This window comes from Canis lupus, chromosome 19 (assembly GCF_011100685.1).
Source record: "Canis lupus familiaris isolate Mischka breed German Shepherd chromosome 19, alternate assembly UU_Cfam_GSD_1.0, whole genome shotgun sequence".
Classification (NCBI taxonomy): domain Eukaryota; kingdom Metazoa; phylum Chordata; class Mammalia; order Carnivora; family Canidae; genus Canis; species Canis lupus.
The window spans coordinates 30,716,751-30,736,481 of record NC_049240.1 but is presented as its reverse complement, the minus strand read 5'-3'; the positions used below and the strand labels follow the sequence as shown (position 1 = coordinate 30,736,481).

The window sequence follows — 19,731 nt, the reverse complement described above, 5'->3', positions numbered from 1 at the left end:
ACTGGCCAGGATGGTGCCCGAGGGGCCAGCCCAGGCAGGAGTGTGTGGTTCTCCTCCCCATGTAATGTCACTGGAAGAGGGAGGAGTGAGAGGACAGGGCAGTGCCATGGCTGTGTCTCCATCACCACCCCTGCCCCTGCTTTACCTCGGCTCTGGTGGTGAAAAGTCACTCATACTTTCTCCAGCCCTGCAGACTGTCCAGGTCTGGAGCCCCTTGTCTGTGTTTTGCTGGAGACAGTTTGCTCCTGGGCCCTAGAGGAGCTGTTTCACATAGGCGTTGATTCCACATATAGAGACGAGGCAGGTGGACAGAGAATTCGGAAACAGATGCAACTTAAGCCTCAGGTCCTCCAGACAGGTGCATGTATGCAAAAGACCCAGCTGTCACTCGGATACAGGACGAGTCCTCAGGACCTTGGTGTCGAGGGGAGTCTGCAGTTCTCTTCTTAGTTATAACTAGCTTATAATTATCATTACCTTTAATCTGTGTTGCACTGACAGCGTGTTCCTCACTTCAGGAAATTTTACCTGTTTTATCTCATTGATCTGAAAAATGAGTCTGATCAAGGCAGGACGAGTGTTTATTATCTCTGGTGTATTTGTGTGTGTGTCAGTCTGTATTTTTGCACATACACAATCATGTGTGAGCATGTGCCCGTGGTATGTAACTAGGTGTGTGCTGTGTGTGGCTATGTGAGTACATGGATGATGCGATCACGTATGTACGTGACTGGGCATACGTGCACGCGTATGGCAGGGTGTGTTTGCATGCATGTGTGTGACTGTATGTGGTGGCAGTTGTTGCATGTGTTGTGTGTGCTCTGTGTGTGCCCATGCATGTCTATGCGTGTGGGGCCGGGCACGCATGCCGCACAGCTGAGATCAGAGGAGGTGAGAACACCATAGCCCCGAGGTGGCTGCGAGGACTGCGAGGCGAGGTTTCATCTCTCTCCTAGAGAATGATTTTGCCCGGGGAAGATGCTCTAATTCCTGTGACTCACTCGTTAGAGGAGTTCAAAGCAGCCAGGTGGCGGGAGGGTGTCTGGGATTGCAGGTTTTGGAGTGATTCGCTCATTCTGCTCTGATAATTAATTTATTCTTCAAGGCAGTCCTTTCACTCAGAGTTCTTAACCTTTTCTGTGCCGTGGACCCCTCCTCAGAATGATGCTGTAGATGCACAGAATAAAAAAAACACGCAGGGTTACGAGACAAACTGGTTGTATTGAACGCGACGATCAAATGTTACAGGCACCGCCTCGGTGCCACAGTAACGCGTGTGCTTCTCTGCTGGCTCGGGTTGCCAGGTCATTGGGGTCTGATGGTGACCTTAAGCAGGATGCCGAGGGGGGCACAGGTGATGATGCTCTGTGCCATGATGTGACTACACCTGTGACTTGTGCCGGTGGTGGGCTCAGAGTCACTGTGGCTTGTCCATGTTTCAGGCCCAGGGACCCCAACTTCCAGTTCCAAGTTAGCCGAGAGGAAACGTATTTCTTTTTCCTTCGGGCTATGCAGCCTTGCATCACCTGGAACTTGTAAATTATTTGGAATAATTTGTAAATGATCTGGAAGTGACCTTGTAAGTGGCATCCCGTGAAGGTTTTCCTAAACCTGCCTGGGTATCACAAATAACTATGGAACATTTAAAAAAATGTGATATTTTGTCCCCAACTCTCTGCTGAGACCTCTAGAGTCCAAATGTCCAGGAGAAGGTCCAGGAATGCCTGTGGTGGGGTTTTTGTTGCTGCCAGGACCCCCTGGAGGGCCAGTGACTCTGTAGTCTCCTAATGAAGACCTGCTCCTCCTCCTGGCTCCCGGTCCAGTGCTCCCCCTTCCCCGAGCAGAACCAGGGGAGTGTGGTTGCATCTTGTCTGGGGAGTTGTTCGGACATGCTAGAGCAGTGTGAGTTCCCTAGGTGAAGTGGGGGTGTTGCCTGTCCTCCTCCCCCCACGAGTGCTGTATTCCCAGCCCCTCGGGTTCTGGAGCCTTTGTGGGGATTGTGGGAAATATTTCAGCACAAACCATCATGCCCCCCCAGTTGAGGTCTGGGGCCCCGGAGCCTGGCACCCCCCCTCCTGCCCTGTCCCCACCTGGCCTCTGGGGGCTCAGGTGAGGCTGCTGACAAGGCTCCGGCAGCAGCCTCATTGGAGCTTCGGGGAGTGAAAGTGGCTGCCTGGGACCCTGGGCGCCTGGTGTTTACCTAGAAATTGTGCTAATCCCGCTAATTCCCGTGCTTTACGCAGCCTCTCGGCTCTGTCTACTGCCTTCCTCCTCTGGCAGGGGAGGGAAGTGGGGGGCAGCTGCTGATCTGCAGGAGACCGGGCTCTGGCACGGTGGGGACTACACAACCACCCTCTGCCCACCTCTGGCGCGGCCAGCTCCCCACGGGCGTCCGTGGAACCCCTGGAGCTTCCAGGTACACATCTGTTCCCCAGGCCGCAGGCCGCAGTCTGGGTCGTGGGAATCTGATAAATACCCTTCCTCCCCCCACTCCGTTCACCCTGGTCCTGTGGTGGCCACACCTTGAGGCTTCGGGTCACACGGCTGCCAGAGGACCTGGCTCTGGACCCGGCCTTTTTCCCTCCGTGGAGAGTGGCCTGGGGCAGCTCACTTCCTCCTGTGTAAGAATCAGGTTGCTGACACCCACTCTGACAACATAGGGCAGGGTGTTGGTGTAGGGGAGCCACAGCTACTGTTCTCTAAGAAAACCCACAGCCTTTTCCTGCTCTTTCCAGGCTCCTCATGTCCCTTCACAGAAATTGACACAGTCCCTTCTTGAATCTCTTTCTTTCCTTGGCATCCTCGATACTAGAGTCTGAGGGTTCTGATGTGTTGGCCTCAGTTTCCCCATCTGCTTTTGGAAAGGAGCCTCAGGAGTCTGCTGTCCTCTCATTGGGGCTGGGGCAGGGGTTTGGTCATATGCACTGATGCTGTGGGTGCCTTGAGTCCTCTGCTGGCTTCTGGTCCACCGAGCCCTATGCCCTCAAGATACATGCCTGGCTCCCTGGGCCCGTCTTACTCATCTGCAAGGGTTCTGGACATCTGTTCAGCTGGGCCTGGGGACTTAGGGGTACAAGGCCCAGCCCTGCCTGGAGGAGATCACAGTCAAGCAGGAAGCCAGGTGGGAGTGTAGTAGGTTATGACCATGCTGTATAAAGAGGTGCCATGGTGGTGGGGGGAGTATCCAAAGCCAGTGCAGAGACACTTGACTGACTCATCTAGGGGATGTGCAGAGCCTAGCCATCTCCCACCTAGTGCACTGTGAGGCATGAAGCTGTTTGTCAATAAAGAAGTATTGAGGGGCGCCTGGGTGGCTCCCTCAGTTGGGCAGCCGACTCTTGGTTTTGGCTCAGGTCATGATCTCGGGGTCCTGGCATTGAGCCCCACACTGTGTTGGGTTCTGTGTTCAGCAGGGAGTCTGCTCAAGGATTATCCCTCTCCCTCTGTCATTCTCCCCTGGTCCGCACTATTTCTCTGTCTCTCAAGTGGATAAATGGATCTTTTTAAAAGACTTTATTTATTCATTTGAGAGAGAGAGAGCACAAGCATGGGGAGAGGGAGAAGCAGACTTCTTGCTGAGTAGGGAGCACTGTGTGGGGCTCTATCCCAGGACTTGGAGATCATGACCTGAGCTTAAGGCAGATGCTTAGCCAACTGAGCCACCCAGGCCCCCCTGGATAAATGGATCTTAAAAAAAAAAAAAAGAATTACTGGATAAAGAGTGAGTGAATGAGTACAGCCGCCCTACCCCAAGCAGCTCCAGCAGACAGGTGTCCCTGCACAGGCACGGTGTTTGCAAGCAGCCCTGACACAGCCTCAGCTTTTGGCCACCCTTGACTGGTGGCCTCCTTGCACCAATCCTGCTACCTTGGCTACAGCAGTAGGGCAGGAGCCATGCCAAATCTTGCTTCTGGGATGTTCCCTCCCACCCCCTGGGCTCCTGGCACAGTGCTCCCTAGAGCTGAAGGGCTCAACAGTTAGTTACCTTATGGCCTGCCAGGGGATTCAGGGTAAATCCCTTAGTGCTGTGGGATCCTGATGCAAGGGATAGCTCACTGTGGTGCTTGAGAGTACAGCTTTGGGGCCAGACAGCCTGGGCTCAAGGCCTGGCACAGCCACCTCTAAGTGTGCATCTTTGAGCAAGTTACTCAACTTCTCTGTTGGTTTCTTTCTTTTTAGATTTTATTTGAGAGAGAGCGTGAGCACATGAGTGGGGGGCGAGTGGGGGGCGGGGAGCAGAGGAGGAAGCAGATTCCCATCCACCTGAGCAGGGAGTCTGACATGGGCCTTGATCCCAGGATCTGGGGATCACGACCCGAGCTGAAGGCAGATGCTTAACTGACTGAACCACCCAGGCACCCCTAAGCGTTGGTTTCTTTCTATGTAAAATGTTGTGAGGCTTAAATGAGATCACTCTTATAAGGTGTTTGGCAGCCAGTAAATGCTTATTAAAGTTTTGTTGTTCCAGCTGTTGTTTTTATTTTTGTCCTTACTTCCAATTCAAAGTGTGTTTCAATGTTGGGCCTGAATTCCTTTACCTGAGCTTCTTGGGAGGAAAAGGCAGGCTGTTCACAAAATCACTTGCATTTCAAAGAGCTGTGGTTTCCTGCCACTGAGGTCCCTTTGCTTTGCCAGGCATTCCTGAGCAGTTGGTCTGTGCCAGCCTGACCTGGAGGTGCTGATGAATTCAGTATGAGGGTGTTCCTTGGTGGCGAGATCCCTAAGCAGTGACGAGGAGTTAGGTGGCTCCCCGCAGGAGCTGAAGTCCAAGTGGCATCTGGAAGGAACAGAAAGGGTGAAGGGTTGCTGCTGCGTGGCACGCCTTGAGCTGAGGCCTGGTGGTGTACAGGGCAGGGCTGGTCATGCCTGGCTGGGTGCGAAGGAGAGGTGGGGAGAAGGGGCTGCAGGAAGGCTTTGCTTAAAGGTCAAAGGGACTCAGCGAGGCCTTGGCCAGCAGGGGTGGTGGGGGAGGTGAGGGTGGGGAATGTGGTGAGATTTGGGTTTGGGGAAGGCCCCTGGTTGTCTGGGGAGATGACAACCTGGAAGAGGACCAGACGTGGTGTAGAAGGTGCCCCTGACCCGGAAGGGAAGGGTACCAGAGCAGCCGGCTCCAGAGGCACCCCCTGGCGAGGTGTTTTGGGAAAGTGAGTGCAATCACAGCCCATCAGATGGAAGAAAATGGGGAGGAGGGAGGTGACCCAGAAGTGCAGCTCAGATGGCTGGGGGAGGGTGGTCCCTGTGTCGAGGCTAAGGGAGCCCGGAAGGCAGAGCAGGCCTGAGCCAGGCGTTGCTGCTAAGCAGAGCCGGAGAGAACAGATGACCTATGCAGATAGACTGGAGGCCAGAGGAAAGCCGTCACTCACCAAAACCTGCAAGGAGATTCCTGGGTCCCCGTCTGCCTTGGGTTTCCTTGACAGGGAGTTTGTGAAAGCTGGCGGAAGCGGGACAGGCCGGTGTGTGCAGACAGAACGAGGCGGTCCAGGACCTCCCATTTTCCACTTAGAAAGACGTGAGAGTTTTGGGTGGATTTAACAAGATGGAAATTCTGTACCTGCAGATATGAGTTTAACCTTGAGGGTGGGGATGGAGTTGAACAGTGTCTTTGGTTTCTGCCCTGCTGCGACCCATGGGCTCCCGACCAGAACATTCCCTTCCCACGGGCCTGCAAACTGGCCCTGCCTCCCGACACAACCACCACGGAGGACCTCTGGGCTCTTCAGTTGTCGCATCATTTTTTTTTTTTTTCTGCTTTTATGGCAAAGCTTCCTGACTAAATTGTTTATACCTCTGTTTCTCCTACTTCCACTCATTTCTTGGCCTCCACCTGGGCCCTGGTCCCCACACCGTCTCCCTCCCTCAGTAGCTTGGGAGGGAGCTGATTGCTCCCCCCTCTTCAAGGCGTATCACTCCTGCATTGGCTTCTGGCACCCCCATGCTCTCCTTGTGGTTTTTTCCTTCTCTTTCTCCCACTGGCTACTCCTGCTTACTCTCCTTGACTGGTTTCTTTTCTCATTCCTGGAAATGTTGGAGTGCCCCTGTCTCAGCTCTGGAACTTTCTCTTCTTCGCTTCCATCCCATCTGATCTTTCCCAATGGCTGCCATATTCCTGTCTCCAGCCTCTGCCTCTACCCCGAGCTCTGACTTACGTTTCCGACAGTCTCTGTGTGGCTTAAAAAGGATTTCAGACTTGATGGGGCCCAGACTGAGCTCCTGATTTCTGCTCCAAACCTGCTTCTCACCCACTGGGCTCCGTCTCAGCAAATGACAGCACCATTCATTCATCCAGGTCCTCAGCCAAAAATAGGAGCCGTCTTTGATGCTACTGCTCTTCTTTTAAGAAGTTTGGCTTTCACATTTCTGTTCTGTGACTTGATACAAATAATCGGTTAGTAGTATCTGTGAGTGATGAGGCATGTGAGTGAAAGGCTTGCTTGTGACCCAGAACCCAGCCTCAGACGGAGCATTACCTGGGCCCTGCGTCCCCCCGCCCCCCGCCCTCCCCCTCGGGCTCCCCCTCTTTCCACCACAGCCCACGTCCAAGCCCTAGGAGGTCTGTGATCTCTGCATTCCACCACCTCCCCCTTAATCCAGATCACCATCATGTCTCCCTGGGTCATTCCCATAGTGCTTCTTTCTCCAGATCTACTCTCACAACAGCAGAGTGACCCCGATATACTGTGAGACCTGTCATGTCCCCCCTTTGCTCAAAGCCCTCCAGGGTCTGTCCTCACCTTGCTGTTCTTGAAACAAGCCAACCTCTGCCCACCCAGGTCCATTCTTCAAACAAGCTCCTGCCTCTGCCCTCTGGCTGCTGTGGGCTCCCTCAGAGCTTCACTGGCACCCCATTCCAACCTCAGAAAGGCAAGGCCGTTGTCCCTCCACCCCTCCCACCCTGCCCTAGCTTACCACTTGGCTTTCTTTTTTTTATGCAACTTCTAGCTAACTGAAACTAAGTTTACATTTATTCCCCTTCCCCTTGTATATCATCTCTTTCCCAAGTAGAATGTAAACTCCGTGGACTATACCTTCAGCACCAGACAGAAAGCCTGATACGTAATAGGGGCTTAAAAATGTGCTGAGTCTGCGCCAGTGAGTAAATGATGAAAGATCTGTTGAATGAATGAATGAATGAATGAATGCACACACACACAAATAAATGAGAGGTGGATCCTGGTGAGCAGGGAGGGAACAGGAAACCAAAGGCTTTCCTTTGAGGACCACTAAGTCGTTGTCACACTATTTGGACTTTCCTGTGATCCCGAGTTGGAGGCCGTTACTTCGGACTTCCTTTCTCAAAGTGGGCCTTGCTCGTCGTCACTGCCATGGGCAGTAGGAACCTGTTGGTCAGATTTTAAAAAATCTGGGGTAGGGGGCAACGCCCACGCTCGGCTGGGGTCCTTGAGGTCGTTTCCATACCCAGATGAATCTCAGAACTAATAATTCTCCAAATTAATTAAACCCTCCTTCCCAATTATAAGAGAATTAAGTTGGTTGCCATGAATCTGGGTCGATGTATCCCGGCTGGGTCTGGGGGCAGTCAATGTTGGTGAGTGTCTTTGTCTTTTCCTCCAGGGTTGTCACCCAGGACTATGAGCGGCTGAGATGGAGACGTCGGCCCCAATCACTGCCACGGAGAAGAAAGACGCCAAGAGTGGGAGCCTGGAGGGTGCGGCTTTCCCGGACCCGGGCAGGAAGGCCTCTGCTCTCGCGGTGGCCACGGCGGCGGCGGCGGTAGCTGCCCACGGAGGTACTTGGTGTCCTGCATGCTCAGCTGCCAGCGGGGGTGTTTTTCATTAGCCCGTTAGGATTTAATTAGGCTGATGGCCGATGTGCTCAGGCAGGCGTGCTGGTTTATGGGGGGCGAAGGGGAGGGCGCACCCCCGCCCCGTCTGCTCCTGGGGATCCCAGGCCCAGTGACGTTTGCCGGCAGGTTGCTTGGGCGGGCGCGGGGTGGGGGGGTCCTGGCCGCCCTCAATCTGCCAGGCGGCCCCGGGTGCGTTCGCTTGGCACATTTGAGATGTGCCAGAGACACGGCTCCTGGCCTCTGGCCCGCCAGGGACTATTTTGGAAAGTAATTGTCTCCTGATCCCTTCTGGCTGTAATTAGAGGGTCAGGTACAGAATTTAGTATCCTTAGGTGAATTTCTGGCCAACTTAATTATAACAGAAGGACTACACGAGCCACAGCCTCTCATTTACTGCCCCGAAGAGAAATACTCTCTGGTTTCCACTGGTCCGTGCCAGCATCCCGTCGGGAAAGTTTGGCGGGAAGGCGAGACCTCCCCTTGTGTGTGCACCATCCATCTGGAGGCCGCAAAACTATTTCTGTCTCTGAGGAATGGAGAGTCTTAGATTTCTTTTCTTTCCTTTTTTATTCAAGTGCATTTAGTCATGGCCTGTTGCTCCCGCCGCTCAGGCACAGCTCGGAGAGTGGTGGGGGCAGATTCGCCCTGGCAGGATGGGTGTGCAAGGGGGGCGGGGCCGCTCACACTTTGATGTGCTCGCACATGCACCCGCATATGCACCTGCACATGCAGCCAGGCTCGCTGAAGTGCGGAGCTCAATCTAGCAGTCAGGCGGGGCTGAGTTTCTGCATTTCCCACCAGAACTCAGGTGATGCTGGTGCTCCTGGTCCATGGGCGGCACCGGGCACAGCTGGAGGCTGGAGCCCAGGGTATCGGGGAGACACTGAGAAGGGGAGGAGGGGGTTGGTGTTTCCAGCAGTGAACCAGAGGACCTCTATGTTGTCATTACTACATTTATTTTATCCTCACCCCCTGCCTCCCGTGATGCTCACTTAGAGGTCATGATTAGGCTGTGTGGCTCAAGTTCAGAGAAGGAGATCTGAGACCAACCTTCTTGTTCCCCCCTAGGAAGGTAGGCGTTTGGCCTCCCTACCTGGATGATGCCCCTTGACCCGTGTCCATCTTGGAGATGAGCTCTCCAGGCTCTCCCTCTGTGACCAGCTGGGGTGGAGGAAGGAGCCAAAGCCCAGGGCCGACCCCCCACACAGGGTGGTGTCAGGAGATGAGGGAAGGGGAGGCTGAGAGTGGGAGTCTGCAGGTGGCTGGGTGGCCCTGCTGCCTGGTCCTAGAGCTGGCTCATCCTGGGCCTGGCTGTGTCTGCATGTGATCTGTTCCTTCTCCAGAGCCAGGGCCTATGCTGCCCTGGGGTGATAGCTCAAGATGTCCCTCTGCCTGATGGACAGATGCATGGCCTCTGAGGCCTGAGTGAGCCCTGGCAAGCCCAGCCCTCGGTGCTACTCTGGCCTTCCCCTGGGCCCTCTGGTCTCCCTGCCTCGGCCTGGGTTGGCCTCTCCTGAGCCATGAGTAGATGATGAACTGCCACATGGTGAGATTTACTGCCATGCCACAGTAGCAAAGAACAGACACAGGCAGTAATTAGACAGTGATTAGGATGTAACTGGGGGGAGAGGAGGCCCCTCTAGTGTCAGACACAGTTGTCACCAACATACAATAACAGCAAATGCTTGAGGGGATCTGGATCTGGGGGAACGGGCAGCAGACCTGCAGCTTGGGGTGCAGTGGCCTCACGGAGGCATCCAACCCTGCTCTTCCACACCTGCATCCTTCCTTAGGATGCTGACCCTGCCCATTCCTGCAGGCCCCCATCCCCTGGTTCCTTGGCCCCGGAGGAGTGCTCGGTTGATGCGGTTTCGGTTGATGCGGTTTCGGTTGATGCGGTTCCAGAAGACGGTGGATATGACCGATCTTTGGAATGAGTCTCAATCAGACGCCGCCGCCACTGGGAAGCCTCCTCACCACTCCTGCTCCCCATGGCCCTGTCTGCACAGTTTGTGGGGAAGGGCCATCCAGGACTCAAGCAGGAGCAGTGCAGCGCACAGGGGGCTGTTGGCCTGGGTCCTCATTCCAGCCACATCCCCTGGGCCATGCCATTTACCTCTGGGCCCCGTTTTCCCAGTCATGAGGTGGACATTTGGATATTTGGCAGATGTCATCTAGCGTCCTCATGATCTTGTGACAGTCCTCTGTTATTGAATACTTAGGCTGTTTCTAGTTTTTGACAGTAGGAAAATAATGTGGATGTGAAATCCTTCTGCCTAAAGAGATGTGTTCATCCTTAGAGCCAGAGCCATACAATTCCAGTGGTGAGATTGAAGCCTCTGGAACTGGTGATGGGGTGAGAGGGTTCAATCGAGGGGTCGGAGGCTGACCTGCAATACAGGCAACCCCCTACATCTGGACACCTTGTGACCCTGCTGGTTTGTAGGACCTGGCCCCTTTGTCATCACTGCTGCTTGCTCATGACAGTGCTCCCGACATCTTCATGCAAGACTCACCCATCCTCTGGACCGATGTGTGATAAGCCACAAAATGCCAAGCTTGTGTGTTCCATGGGAAGAGGTTGATTAATCAAACCATGGAATAGTTATTGAATAGAACGTCACGTAGCCACTGAAAATGTTTATCAAGACTTTATGATCATGGTCGGGGTGGGCTCCCCCGGGTGTGCCTAGGTTCCAACAGTAAGTAAAAAAAGCAGGGTACCAATTATATCTTACCTCTATCACAACTTTAGATACCTAGAGGTCCCATCAGCAGTGGTTGCCCTGATGGGACTCAGGGTGATGGACAGTGCATATAGGAAGCCCATCTCTTTGGTTCTTAAGGACCTTCAGCCTTCTAGAATCCTCTAGTAGACTGTAACTACCTCTGAGAGCAGGGGTGTGCTGAAGCCAGCCTCTGCTAACTTGTGTGAGGGGACTGTGGACATCTTCCAGCTCTGCCATCCTTGACCTTAGGTTGGTAACTAGAAGTTGGCCACAGTGGGAGTAGTTAAGGCAGGAAAATTGGCAAATGCTACAAATCAGGACTGTCTGCTTCCGCTGTCTCCTGTCAGAGCCTGTCGTCGAACATCTCCCAGCACAGGGAGCTGCTGAGTACGAGGCTGGGGTGGCAGGCACATTTTTTTCATGAGTGCTCGGAGCTTCTCCATTTTGTGAATGAGACTGAGACGAGGTAGGGCCGGGACTTGCCTAAGGCCACTTGCTGGTTGAGCAGAGAATAAGATCTGAGGCTCCCCGTCACGCAGTGAGTCTATTTTTTTTTTTTCTTCTTTTGGTGTTTTCATTGGGTGATTTGGGCCATAAAGTCCAACCCACTGATACTTGGTGATAACTGTCCAGCCCTGCACCAGCCACAGAAAGTCATTTGTGCAATAGGCTGGCGGCGCCTTCTCTCTTCCAAATGACCTATTCTTTGATATCTGAGGCCATGACTTACTTGCAGAGGGACCCGAATAGTCACCTGGCCCGCCTGGCCCCTGTTGTTTGACCTCCCTTAGGTGTTGTGGAGCCGGACCTGCTGGGGGCTGGGTATTTCCACTCAGAGTTGCTACCTCTCTGAGCCCACGTGTGCACAGCAGGACAGGGTGGTGGCAGAGGGCGAAGCAGCACTGTGGTCAGACTGGGGGCAGGTTCAGTGAATCACCTGTCTGGTGGGAGCAGCTGGCTAGGAACAGACGGCAGAAGCTCAGGCCCAGGCCGGCAGAGGCCCAGGCCGGTGGGTCCTTTCCCAGCCTATTTAGCTGTGGTGCTAACGCTTTGGAGACCATAAATCTTTTAAAAAACACATTTTGGCCTAGAGCTTTTTTCCCCCTTTAATTTTTAAAATGGCGTAATTTTAAAGGCAATTTGATTCAGATGTTTTTCATTGCTTTACACCGAAACTGCCCAAATGCTGTCGTATTTTCCTCCTCAACAGTAGGTTTTCTTTCCAAAAATATTTCTGAACCTGTGTGCCTCAGCTGAGAGCACCAGGGACCCAGCTACTCCAGGCCTCCGGGCTGGGATGATTGGAAAATCTGGAGCCATAAAACTTGGAGCTGAGTCTGGGTCTGAGAGCTTTGCTAAGTCCCTGAGGTCAAATATCCAGACGGGCTTTAGAAATTCTGTGAGGCACACTACCGTTGCAACACCTAACTGTTGCAGAATGCCCACTGTGTGCTGGGCCAGGGTCCCTCTCAGTCTGGTCCCTCGCCAGCAGCATCAGCATCCCTGGGAGTTGGGGCCCCCCATCCAGGCCTCCGGGAGCTGTGCTTCTGGGAGTGGGGCTGGGCAAGCTGTGGAGATTCTGATGCACTTGTAAGCGTGGGGCCTTCTGTGTTCTAGCTGCATGAGGCAAGACATGACTTTCCTTATGTAAAGTGGAAATCACATGCTGAGCTGATATGGGAAAATTACAAGACACAACGTGCTCCTGCCTGCCTGGCACAGGGTAGCTCACGGGGAGTGGCTGCTCCTGCTGCTGCCCTTCTTGCAGGTGGTCCAGAGAAGTGGTAAGAAACAGCTCAGACTCTAAAGCCACACCACCTGGGTAAGGCCCAGCTCTGCTGTCCTTGGGCAGGTCTGAGCCTCTGTTTCCACATCTATAAAATGGACACAGCAATGGTCCTTACCTTACCGTGTTGTGAGAATTATTGGAGTTAGCAACGTACAGTGACAGGTGCTAAGTTAGCTCTGTGTGAGGTCCAGGCTAAGTCTCTGCTTTAGTAGCTGTTACTAAAGTTTTCCTTTTCTAGGCCTGGAAGCTCTGCCTGACTTCAAAAGGCTTCCCTTCGCTGGTCGCTCTTGCTAGTTGACTTTGAGGCTGGACAGGGGTAGGTAGACCAGATTTCTGCTGTCTTCCTACTGGAGAGTGGTAGAGGGAGCCCTGGGCTGCAAATCAGGCCTGAGTTACTGTCCTGCTTTGCTTCACTATCACAGGCTGTTCTGGGTAGGTGACCTGACCTTGATCCCTGGCCTTGCTAACTCAGCCTTCTCCCTCGTATGCTAGTGGGTGGGAGCAGACCAGAGGTTGCTGAGGCTGACCATGCCTCAGAAACCCATGATACAATCGTAATAGATACAGATCCCCAGGCCACTCCAACCCCATGGAGATGGAATCTCCCAGGCGGGGGCCTGGTTTCGGGTATGTTTACGTTGGATACAGTTGGGCCGAGGTGGGGCGTGCATCCCTGGAGGGGGCACACTAACCAGGTACAGCTGGTTAGTACTGGCAGGGTGGTGACCTGCGTGTCCACCAGGGTTGAGCATGTGTGACTCTCAGCACCTGACTCCTGTGGCAGCGTGGCCCCACTGCACCGGCCACCCGAGATCACCTTGTTTACTGGCCCTGTTCGCTTCTTCGAAAGTTTCTTCCAGGCACGTTTTTGCCCAGTGGTCCGTTTTTGCCCATCCCTGTCCATCTTGGAATACTGTGTGAATTCCAGAGTCTGTAAACAACTCAGGTGGCGAGCATTGTTTCTGGGGTGCCAGGGTGAGGAAATGTTACCCAAATCACTGGACCTTACTGTGTGCCCTGTAATTTGATAAATGCCTCTGAGTCCTTGGTGTCTTTGTCCTCTCTTTGATTCTGGGCCATCGCCCTATAATGCCCTATGGGCAGGGCATTGTTGGCTCATCCCCCAGCAAGGAAGACACCCGGTAAATGATGGTTGAGGAAGGGGAGTCTGACACTGTCATGCCAAGTGTGTGCCAGTAGGCTGGTATGGCCTGCTGCCTCTGAGGTCCCTGGGGTGAGTTGGGCTGGCCTGCTTCTTGGCCCCGGCTCCCCTCCTGAGGCCCTCTGGAACTTGCCTAGTGGGCCAGCCTCCCCAGCCTACCTGAATTGCTCTGCTGCGGCCACACATTTCTGCCTTGGGCTGGAGGATGTACTCAGGTGTGACTAAGTGGGCAATTATTCTTATTTAAGTGATTTTCAGGATGGCTGTTGTCGCTGCTACTGAGTTTGTTTTAATGGCCCAGCCACATGGAACAGCCAGTTCCCACCAGACTTTTCTCCAAGAGCAGAGCTCGGTCCTCCCCCGACAGCTTCGCACACTCAGGAAGCAGAATACAGCACGACTGCCTGGACTTTTTCTAGGGGCCCCTGAATGACTTAATGATGCCCTGGCTAGTGAGGTCTCATGTGCCAGGGCTGAGCTGGAGGGTCGGCGCTCCAGAGGCAGAGGTGAGGGTTGGAGACTCCTTTTGGCCCACAGTGGAATATGGTAGAAAGGACCTGGGCTCTTGCCAGCTCCCTGTTGTTAGCTGTTTGCCCTGGAGCAAGCCCTCTAACTTTTCTGAAGTTCTTGAAGTAGAGATGGCCATGGGAACTACATCTGGCTCTTGTGGGATGAAATGGGAGAGTGTTTATAGAGTGGCTATCAGAGGGTCTGTTTAGTGACCAAATGTTAGTGACACGAATGTGAATGCCCATTCGTCTTGCACATCGCGGTCTCCTGTGACCTTGAGACCTCATGCTCTAAGGGCCTCTCTGAAAGTCCCTCAAAACAGCTGCCAGCCAGAGGCACCTGAGTGGCTTAGTCGGTTGAGCGTCCAACTCTTGGTGTCAACTCAGGTTGGGATTTTACAGGAATATATTGAACATCAGGTTGATGATGCGATGATGGTGCTGCAGCCCGAAAACTTCCCTTCAGTACTCCTAAAACTAAAGAAGGCTATTACTACCGTCAAATTTTGGAACACTACACCCAGGCCAGGCTGACTGACTGACCCATTTTTGGGTGCTGAGGTGGATCAACACCACTGACCCTCCTGCCCACACTCTGGCCCAAGGCAACTACCAAAGCCTAGGCGCCCTCTGCACTAGCAAGTACAAGGAAACGTTCCTCTTGAAAAGAGTAGAGAACTGGGGGGCAGGAAGCGAGGTGGTGAGTGTCAACCTCCTAGGCTCATTGGGCATCAAAAAAATAAGTCTCAAATCCCTCGGGGTCGTGAGATCAAGCCTCACATCCGGCTCTGCACTTAGCGGGGAGTCTGCTGGAGATTCTCACCCTCTCTCTGTCTGAAAATAAATACATCTTAAACAAATAAACAAGACAGCTGCCATCCAGATCAGAGCAGATGCCCCACTTGCCCCAACACAGCAGCCCCCGCCTCGGCGTAGCGTTCAAGGCCCAGCCCAGGGGCTGTGCTCTGTGCCTTCCACTGGCCTGCCTGACTTCTCCCACTTGGTTGTAGAGGCCAACGCACCCACATGGCCACTTCAGACCCGCATTGTGTGTTTCTGACTGGCACATGTGAGCTGATGAGCTCTGCCCACAGAGAATGGAAACCCCTGAGGGCCACCCTGGTGGCTCCAGCTCCTGTTTTCTCCCCGGGCCTTGGCCACACCCGGCACACATGGCCTCATTTCTTGGGGTTCATTTGTGCATATTTAACTGTTGCAGAGTTGGGGAAAGCTTCAAAGTCATTTCCAGATACAGAACTGAGAGAAGCCTGAGTGATCATATAGTTCAGATCTGTCCATTTTACAGATGTGGAAGCCAAGGCCCAGAGACCTGAAGCACACACAGTCATCTGGTGACACCACCAGAACTGGAGACCGATGGACTGAGAATTGCCCATGGGATGGGACACAGCTGCTCCCAGCCCAGCCTCCGTCCTGTCCCGAACCCCAGCTTCCCAAATTGATGGTGTTTATGTTGGAAACATTTTTCTGACGTTTGGTTCTGTCAAAACTAATTTTAGCATTTCTAAAGCTTGGTAAAAATACAGTCTCATTACTTTGATGTCAGTGCATAGTTTACTATTAGTATATTCTGGGGTTTATCATTTTAGTCATGTTTAACACGGCTGCACCAGGCATGCACTATTAAATCTGGCTTATTTTACATTCCTGTCCGGAATTATTTATTTGTAACAATTTCCTCTCTATCAAAAGACACAGCTAATGCTGTGTTTTAATGTGTTATTTACACACAAAATAACCTATTTACAACTCAGTGTGCGCCGGAGGGAGAATGGATGGGCCCCAGTTTCCTGCGTTCTGTTATATCGGAGTTTAACAATCTGGTTTGCTAATAGAACCATTTATCATTGGTGTGGGGGGATAATTTATTTTATGTTTGTGGCCAGGTCTTACCGCCTCTGATCTTGGGAACATTTTGAAGATAATGAAGTCAGGCCTGGTGTTCAGGGTGGAAGCAGGGCACTCGGAAGAGGAGGGGGACCCATGGCCTTCCAGAGGTGGTGGCCTGGGTGCCTCTGGGTTTCCTGAGCTCAAGTGTGCATCCTATGGATGGTTCCAGAACACCAGTCAGAGATGTGGTGATGTAGAAACCCTGCTTCTGCCCTTCAGGAGCTCTCCTAGTTGAAGGCATCGGGGGACAGAGAACAGAGCACTATGGGGATGCTCAGGAGATGGTGACATATTCTGCCTTGGAAGCTTCATGGGGAGGCAGTATCAGAGCTGGGAACTGAAGGATGTGGAGGGCTTCATCGGGTGAAAAGAGGAAAGGGTGGGTGGAAGGGGCAGCAGAGTGGCCTGTTGGGAGTGCAGGGCGATGGGGGTGTGTGTTGTGGGGCGGGGGTGGGAGGCAGCATTTGGTCCATGTGGCTCTAGGGTGGGGTATTCAGGTGGGACCTGAGAGGGCCCCCTGCCTCAGTAGCAGGTGGGGTACCTAGACTCTCCCCTCGCCTCCAGGCCTCAGGGAACCAGTGACCGGGATTTAAGGCAGACCCCTGCCACATCAGATGGTCAGTGTCAACTTGAAAGCGCTATCTGCAGTGAGAGGCATCCTGTGCAGAGAGACTGGAGACAGGGAGTCCAATGAGAAGTCCCTGGGTCTGGCAGCCTGACAGTCGCATGGCAGGGATGAGCAGCGGCATCTGGGACCAGTGGGACCAATGAAGGACTGCTCGGGAGTGAGGCCCAGGGGTGTCCGGGGCTGCTAGATGGATGTGTGGCCACTCCACCGCGCAGGCTGAGGTCCTGTGGCTCTCTCTGTTGGAGTCTCAGTGCCTCTGAATGAACTGTTGCCCTCTCAAGCCCTGTGCCAGCGCCAGAGGGTGCAGGTAGGAGGGAGGGAGGGGAAGCATCCAAGAAGCAGGAGCCATAGTCTCTGTCCCTAAGAGCTGTGGCCCCAAGGAGAAACCACACACCACCACTCACAGTACTGACGTGGCCATGACCTGATGCCCAGAGCAATCAGAATACTTCGGCAAAGGAGTGGGACCTGACAAGGCTCCGATATCTGAGTAAGGCCCTGGCGAGTCCACGATCTGCAGCTGCGTGCCCTCTCTGACCCCGGGTTCTACAGGCAGCAGCCGCACACGCAGCCCGGGGAGAGGCTACCAAAGTGGTGCTATGAAGTGTGGCAGGGCTTAGGGCAAGCCACAGGGAGTGGTGCATGGAACAACCAGCTCTGGGGTGGCCAGCATGGTCTGAGGGCCAAGGCTCGGGCTTGGACAGATAAAGTTCGAATCCTTGCTCTGCCCACTTCCCCTTTGCATATCCTTTGCTGATCTGAACCCCGGTGTCTTCACCCTAAAAGTGGGCAAAATACTTACCTTTTGAGGGCTAAGATTACAGATAAGCAGGGTAAGATGCTTGGAAGCATGTGTCATAAAGTAAGTGTTCTGGATGTAGTGGTTGGTGCTTTCAGTATTATTGCTGTTGCTGTTATTATGATTATTCTAGAACTATTTCTGAGACTAGCACATATGCATCAAATAAATAAATTTGAGAGTGAATGAATGCATGAGTATCTGAGCAGAATCTTCACAAGGAGTAGAAGCTTGCCCATGATGTATACAAGGGGAATCTGCCTTCTAGCCCAAGGAGCAGCATGTGCAAAGGCCCTAGGAGCTGAGGGTGGCTCTGTCAGCCCCTAAGGGAAGGGCTCCCTTCACTCCTCAGCCCCTCAGTACAAGCTGCTGTTCCTGGAACTGGGAAGCCCAGTGATACTGTGTTCAGAGGCCCCTCTGGGGTCTGTGTCCTCCGGCTGCTGCCTAGCCAGTGGTGGATGCTGGAGGCACAGTCCAGCCCAGCTCTGGGTGCATGTGGCTTGTTGGGACCTGCTCCAGGTTCAGCTGGTCTCTCCTCTTGGGCAGGTGGGGAGGAGGGTACTGGAGGGCTCTTTCTTGAGAAACTGCTCTTGGCCCTTTCCCTGAGACTGTCCAGGCTGGCGCTGCTCCCAGTGGACATGGGTTGCCAGCTTATGTTTGTGGGGCCTGGGAAGTCTGAAGGTAGCAATGCCTCTGGTCTGAGGATGGTCATTTCTGCGTCTGATTTCCATCCCATTTTTATTAGTGACATTTGAAAGGAGGGTTTGGATTTTGTGTGGTGCTGGGCAGAGGACACCAGGCATAGGCTCTACACCATCCTCAGGCCCTGCCATCCTGGAAATGAAGGAATGTCCAGGGGAAGCTTCATGCCTGGAGGAGCAGGTGGTCCTGCATGGTGTGAGGGTGGTCAGGGCAGGAAAGCCCTCCCCAGCAGAGTGCCTGGTATTTCCCTGTTAGCTATCACTCTGCCTGCAGGTTGGTGCAGAGGCCCATGTTGTCCTAGGTCCTTCTGTGTGACCTGGGTTATCAGGTGCTAGGCCCCTGCCCTGTGGCAGCCCAAGGGCACTGGGGTACCTGGAAGTATTCATGAGAGAAGGCTCCAAAAGGGAGGCACAAATTGTCAAAGACACACTGCTACCTCTGCAAGTTCTGAGGCTGGATGCAGGTGGGACCTTCATTCCGTTTGTGATTCCCAGAATCTACACACACTGGTCACATCTCTCCTGGCCTTGTTGGTGACAGGGAAAGCAACAGGTACCTTTAGCTAGAGGCAGGCTGGCATGGGGTATGAACATGGGCTGCCCTTGCCTCCTCTGTGGACTGAGGGTGATGAAGCCTCACTGGCCAGCTGCATAGGGCACGAGAGTCTGGCCTGTGGGTGACAAAATAGTGACATCACCTGCCTGAGAGGACAGGTGCCAGCTCCTGGCCATATCGTTAGTGGCCAGAGCAGGGCAGAGCTTCCTAGCCACCCACGGCAGTGCTGACATGCCAGGCCCTAGCTTCCCCGGCTCTGAGCCCAGGATGGGGCGGATAAGAGGAGGGAGAGAGGAGATAACGATCCACTCTTAGGTACAGACCAAAGGGAATTGGAAACCCAGCACACACCAAAACTTGTATACAAATGTTCACAGTGATGCGATTCAGAATAGCCCCCAGATGGAAATAACCCAGAAGTCCATTAGCTGGCTAATGGGTGAACAAAATGTAGTGTATTCACATCTGGAATATTATTTAACCATAAGAAGGAGCGAAATACTGAATCTTGCTTCAATACGTGTGAACCTCGATGATATTATGCTCCGTGAAAGCAGGCAGACGCAGAGGGCTGTGTCGTTGGACCCCATTTATGTGAACTGTCCCAAACAGGCAGATCTCTAGAGGCAGAAAGCTGGGGGTGGGGAGGAGGGAATGGGGAGTGACTGCTAACAGATATGGAGCTCCTCTTTGGGTGATGAAATGTTCTGGAATTAGATTCTGGCGATGGTTACACAACCCTGTGAATATAGTAAAAACCACTGAATTGTATACTTTCAAAGGGTGGATTTTATGGTATGTGAATTATATCTCTGTTTTAGAAAGAAAGGAAGGGAGGGGGTAGGGAGGTAGTGTGGGAAGAGGAGAAGGAGGAAGTTAGGGAGGACGAGGGGCAGGCCTGGCCTCGGCCTCCAACCCTAGTGCAAGTCCCCGGGCTGCGTGAGCAGTGCTATCCCTCGGGGGAGGACCCGGTTCCCCTGGCCAATGAGCAGCCTCCCCAGCTAATTCTATAGGCTCCAGAAACTCTAAAAATAATTGGAGTGGAAGGAGGGTGTTTAATGACAAAGTAAATAATTACATTAAGGGTGTGAGTTTGGAGGGAGCCAAGTAAATCACTTTAGAAAGAGCACCAGCCTCCAGCTA

At 53.3% G+C, this 19,731-nt stretch overlaps 1 protein-coding gene across 2 annotated transcripts in view; it reads left to right on the top strand.

The window, feature by feature from the left end:
* The window catches only part of GLI2 (GLI family zinc finger 2), a 255,721-nt gene that overhangs the window by 61,985 nt on the left and 174,005 nt on the right, over positions 1-19,731 (top strand). The window contains exon 2 of one of the 2 annotated variants that reach the window (XM_038564917.1): positions 7,573-7,747. In XM_038564917.1, coding sequence (XP_038420845.1) covers positions 7,603-7,747 — 145 coding nt within the window. In that variant the 5' untranslated portion in view covers positions 7,573-7,602. Of the gene's footprint in view, positions 1-7,572; positions 7,748-19,731 lie in introns of those variants that run through there. The other variant, XM_038564918.1, reaches the window with a different exon arrangement.